We start from the raw sequence: 5,930 nt of genomic DNA, 5'->3' as shown, positions 1-5,930 counted from the left end.
GTTATAAGTCCGCAGACATACCGCTGTGCCACTGGGGGGCTCGTGTCAGTATAACGACTGCTACAAAAAATGCATTAGAAATAAAACGGCGATACTAAAATAAAGGAGTGGAAATGTGAGGTTCGATTATGTAGTTTTTTCCATTCCTTTCAAATAACATATTATTTTTCCTTATTGGCTGTGGCTTTAAATAAAAAACAAACTCGGCTCAATTCACTTTAAAAAATAAGCCTACACTTTTCAAACTCTCATAACCTATTTCGGTTTCTCCGTGTTTAATTTCCCCAAGATCTTAAATTTACTATATTCATTTTCAGATAACGCAGAAACTAACAGAATCCTTTGATTACCAGAAAATTTCACATTTACTTCCCTTAACTTACTTTTATATAGCCACCGTTAACGTTAACTATTGACCAACAATTAAAACTACTTATGATTATTATCAAAACTTCTGTGACAGTAACGGTGATAATCTAATACTGTAGTAGCATATAAATCATAATGCCGTTAATATTTGGTATAGATTGTGGTAAAACCAGTAATCTAATAAGAGTGAAAATAAAACACATAATGACAGTCACGGGTCTTGACGAAAAAAGAATGAATAATATATTCTTACCCATCTGGATTTCAACAACATGTGATGTGCGTCTATGAATCCGCATACATTTGTACCCTCTGTTTCCAAACATACTGAAACCAAATATGAGAAGAAGAAAAAAAATTATGGAAAAGGTCATAATTAGAAATTTCCTATAAACAAATGATTTTTAATATTATATTACTCTTATGGTTAGAAAAGGCTTATACTGAGGATATAAAAGCAAGAATTTAAGATATTTATTTTAAGTTTCATTGTATGTTGCCTTTATTAGGACCTTAATGTATACGTAGAATACTCCATGTATTTGTATACATAAAACAGACTAATGTATGACATGTTGGGTGATTTCTAGAGCCATAAAACTGCAAAGATGTAGTAATATCATGGTTAATCTGCAAGACAATAAGTAAGAACAGTAATATCATGGTTAATCTGCAAGACAATAAGTAAGAACAGTAATATCATGGTTAATCTACAAGACAATAAGTAAGGACAGTAATATCATGGTTAATCTGCAAGACAATAAGTAAGAACAGTAATATCATGGTTAATCAGCAAGACAATAAGTAAGGACAGTAATATCATGGTTAATCTGCAAGACAATAAGTAAGGACAGTAATATCATGGTTAATCTGCAAGACAATAAGTAAGAACAGTAATATCATGGTTAATCAGCAAGACAATAAGTAAGGACAGTAATATCATGGTTAATCTGCAAGACAATAAGTAAGAACAGTAATATCATGGTTAATATGCAAGACAATACGTAGGAACAGTAATATCACATACTATCAAAAAGCATGATATTAAGTGCCCAACTATAACAGCTTCATTATGAGAGAGATTTTCCTTTCACAAGCTGTTAAAATATATCAGTCCCCACAGTCTATCAACGGTGGCAATCAAAAGGAAATACATTTGCTCCTGAGGAACACGGTGGTAGTCAAGCGTTACTTACTGACACAGGGGGAAAAGACGACGTCATTTTCCTGGTCAATACAATCACCGAATTTCATTCTAATAGACGATTTGGGATATGAAATTGAACGTCACTTTCGTCACTGGAATCCTCTGCTGCTGTTTTAAAACCAGTTGCCTGACACGTTTCTCGAAAAATGGATACAAATAATCAAGATACATTTAGGTATCTTGTAGAGGCTATATTATGCAGTGGAAGATGATATACCTTAATGTTAGGTGGGAGTTCCAAATAAAGTGACCAGACAGTGTATAGTTTTCAATTGCTAACACCGTTCCATACGAAGTTATGGATCAGAACACCAAACACGTTGGAATTAGAGTGCCGAAAATTAAAAAAAAAAGTGTATAAAATGTGTTTTGTATCTTAAAATATATATTTCCTGTTATTTGATATTTGAGATAAAGAATAAGAGTTCCACCTAAATTTACTGTTAATGGGGTATATCCTTAAGAACCATACAATAAAATTGGTAGTTTTACTGCGCTAATCCCCATAGCCTAAAAGGATATACTATTCTATGGAATGTAAAATCGTTGAAGGAAAGCAAATAATTTATAAAAGTAGTGTTTCTAAATCATTATGATTCCTTTCTAGAGTCAAAACGTTACTTTGTTATGAGCTAAAATCACACTAGATTATAAATATTTTTATATGCTTTTATAAAAACTTCTGTTTATAGTTAATATTCACATCCTTTCCTGGATTGATCACTTTACATTTTGTTTAACCCTAGAATTTGCGATGAGGTCCACATTCATCGGCTTTTTTTAAACACACTTTTTAAAACTATTTATGAACAAAATAAAGTGTGGGTCTATAATTTTGATGATTACGGGGAATTCTTAATAAATTGGCACACAAAAATTCTACAAACGAAAAATACCATGAATATTACAGTTAATTCCAGTTGCAATAAATAGTGGAGTTCCCCATATGTTTTACAGATAAAACCAGTGATGACACTGAAGTTTCGTAACAGGTAAATAAAATAACATAAATAAAACTACACAATATTATCACGCAATATGCGGAACTCGCCGGCAGAGTTTTATGTATTAGCCCTGAAGAAGGCGAAACGTCGGTTAAAATAAAAGTTCTCTCTGGAGTGTAAAGATCGTTTTTTTTTTCTCTCTTTCCATCTTTATTATAAAAGGTAGAAAAACGAGTCGATAATTTGAAGAAAATGTCTAAATAACTTCATGTTGAGTTAAAAGTGAGAATGTAGTGGTGTTAAATCATTTCTACTGCAAGCAATTATTCTAGAAGTAAAAAAAGACGAAGTTGAAATCGTAAAACACCTAAAGCAAGGTTATGCGGTTACCATTATTATGCCAGAAAGTATAATATTGCAGACGGTGTATGCTGAAACTTTCAATAAAAAGTCAGTTTTGTAAAACACTAACTAGTAAACATAATAAACGTAACGATTGGATATTAATTTTGAAATCAGCACTGAATAGTAAACATAATACACGTAGGTGTACTTAAGTAAACTTGTGGCGATTGGATATTAATCGTCGACACGATGAACAGCCTATACGATCACTTAAGTCTAATTATCAATTATTTACTATCTTTTTTATTACTAGAAACTGAAAAATAAAAAAGAAAGAAATGTGAATGGATTAATTAAACAGGGAAGAAAGCAGGGAGGAAATGGAGGGACTTGGAAGAAGATGAAATAAAGAAAGTTTGTTTGAAGTTAAGCACAGAGCTACACAAAGTGTTATCTGTTCTCTGCCAACCACGAGTATTATCGAAACGCGGTTTCTAGCGGTATAAGTTCGCAGACATACCGCGAGGGGGGGGGGGGGCATTATCTTAGGAAAATAAATTCAGTCTTACTCAAAAGTAAGTTTTGTTTATCTATTTATTTGAAGTTAAGCACAAAGCTACACAATGGGCTATCTGTGCTCTACCCACTACGTGTATCGAAACCCGGATTCTAGAGTTGTAAGTCCGCAGACATACCGCTGTGCCACTGGGGGGCCGAAAGTAAGTTTTTTTATTACCTTTGTAGCACCAATTAAGTATTTTCTCCATTACTGGATACTAATTACTACTAATCTGTTTAAATTAATAAAACTTTGATTAGTAATTAGTAATTATACATAAGGGACCGTATAGGTTGCTAAGCATGACAATTACAACAAAAATAATCTGTGGTTGAGGAAGAATTGATCAAAACAATCATTAATTGAAAGTTTGAGTTTTACAACAAAATTTAATTACCTGCAGAAATCACAAAAATATGATTGTTTGTTTTTTTACTGATTTCAATATTGGATGAGACAAAAAGATGTAACTTGTAGCATCGTCAACTGACCAACTTTTTTAAGTCGCCAATATACCATAGGTTTAACTTTACTATTTCCGATTCCAGTAGAGATAACTAATAGACAGATCGAAAGGCAATAAAAATTGTTTACGACAGCAAATGTTTCTTGATTTATCTATCACTCACTGAACTAAAGAAGATCATTAATTCTCTCATCTCATTTGAAACTATTTCATATCGCTTCTTTAAAAATAAAGTTTGAGAACTAGTTTTATTGTGTAGCTAAATCAGAAACTGTAAGAAATTTTCACTCTTACCTGCTTATCTATACCCTCTTTTGAATACTAATTCATTGTGTTTCGCATTGGTTAACTTTAGTTTAAAATGTTTCCAATATCGACAATAGAAATTTTATTTCGATTATTTATCATGCAGAAATACTTAAGCGATAGATATTTATAGGTTATATCAAACAATAGTTTTTAATCTACGGGATTATCGAAACTTCTGAATGCAGAAATACTTTTGGATAAGAGTACTTCACTTCGTCTCTTTTTTTTCTAATTTAGATCTAAATTATACAGACTTTGACTTTAATGCTGTTTGTTTATAGTTAAGCACAAAGCTACATAATGGGCTATCTGTGCTCTACCCCAAGGGGATAGAAACCCGGGTTATAGAGTTGTAAATCTGCAGACATGCCGCTGTGCCACTAGGGGGCTTTTGTTTTCTTTGAAGTTAAGCACAAAGCTACACAATGGGCTATCTGTGCTCTACCCCAAGTTCAAGATCAACGTATCTCTAAAGGAGAAGAAACAATAAAATAATTTTTGTATTGTAAAATTATGTAAGACATTTTATTTCTTATTGTTTGTACGATCTTAGGTCTGAGTATTCCGTCCGGTTGTGCAAGTTAACAAATTGCATCAACTTGTAATTGTTTCGAGCTGCTCGCGTAAGTCTTTTTCATATCAATCGTAAACGAATTCTTACCGAGCTCATAAAATACAGAGACATTCCAACTATATTTCCAAGACATTTTTTGGATATTTTGCAAATATTTTCTACAGTTAATCTGCTCGTTTTTCTTACATACTGTGGCTTACATTTATAATTATATTATGTTCTTGTGTATTGCACATAGTGGCTCCAATTAAATCAAATGTTCCTTTTTTTCTTGTTATTTTATGATGGGTACACCCTTTTTATATCCATTAGACCTTTAGTACTTTAAATAAACTGTTACTGAATGTAACGGTTACAACTCCTGCGTTCGGGGCCCCTTGCCTCAAAAAACGTCTGCACGATGGTTGAAGTGACATTTAAATCCCACTATTCAGTCAGAAAAAGAGAAACCCAAGAGCTGACGGTGAGTGCTGTCGTTAGTTGCCTTCTCTCTAGCCAATTAGTTCAAATTTAGGGTTAGCTAAGCAGATATATCTCTTTTTTGTTGCATTGTGCGAAAATTGTTAAACAAGCGAACAAGCCGATGGTTGTTGCGTATGATGTTTGTTTGTTTGTAGTTAAGCACAACGCTACGCAATGGGCGATCTGTGCTCTGCCAAACACGGGTATCGAAACCCAGTTTCTACCGTTGTAATTCCGCAGACATCCGCTGTGCCATTGAGGGGCATTTATGATGATTACAATGTGTACTAAGCTGTAAAATGTGGTATAACACCATTCGTATAACAGGTTCGTAGTTCCGTCATATATTACAGTAAATTCGAAATACACTAGTTTTAATAACCTTGACATACAATTGCTTCCGCTTATGGTAAACAACTCCTATAATGTAAAACAATCGTTACCTTAATTTTAAAAGTGAAAGAAATGACAAACGCAAGTGTCAAAGTTCTGATGTTGAAGTATTAAAACATTAGTAAAAAACACACGCACAAAGTATCAAACCATTTTGGAGGCCCGGAATGGCCAGGTGGTTAGGGAGCTCGCCTCGCAATCTGCGGGTTCGAATCCCCATCACACCAAAGATGCTCGCCCTTTCAGCCGTGGGGGCGTTATAATGTTACGGTCAGTCCCACTATTCGTTGGTAAAAGAGTAG

At 33.5% G+C, this 5,930-nt stretch overlaps 1 protein-coding gene across 2 annotated transcripts in view; it reads right to left on the bottom strand.

Annotated features, from left to right (window-relative positions):
* The window catches only part of LOC106478505, a 105,478-nt gene that overhangs the window by 22,559 nt on the left and 76,989 nt on the right, over positions 1–5,930 (bottom strand). For both annotated transcript variants that reach the window (XM_013939056.2, XM_022382121.1), the window contains exon 9: positions 623–696. In XM_013939056.2, coding sequence (XP_013794510.1) covers positions 623–696 — 74 coding nt within the window. The remainder of the gene's footprint in view (positions 1–622; positions 697–5,930) is intronic.

The sequence above is a fragment of the Limulus polyphemus genome, unplaced genomic scaffold, assembly GCF_000517525.1.
Source record: "Limulus polyphemus unplaced genomic scaffold, Limulus_polyphemus-2.1.2 Scaffold218, whole genome shotgun sequence".
Taxonomy (NCBI): domain Eukaryota; kingdom Metazoa; phylum Arthropoda; class Merostomata; order Xiphosura; family Limulidae; genus Limulus; species Limulus polyphemus.
The sequence above is the reverse complement of the archived record's forward strand: the minus strand, read 5'-3'. Positions and strand labels throughout refer to the sequence as shown.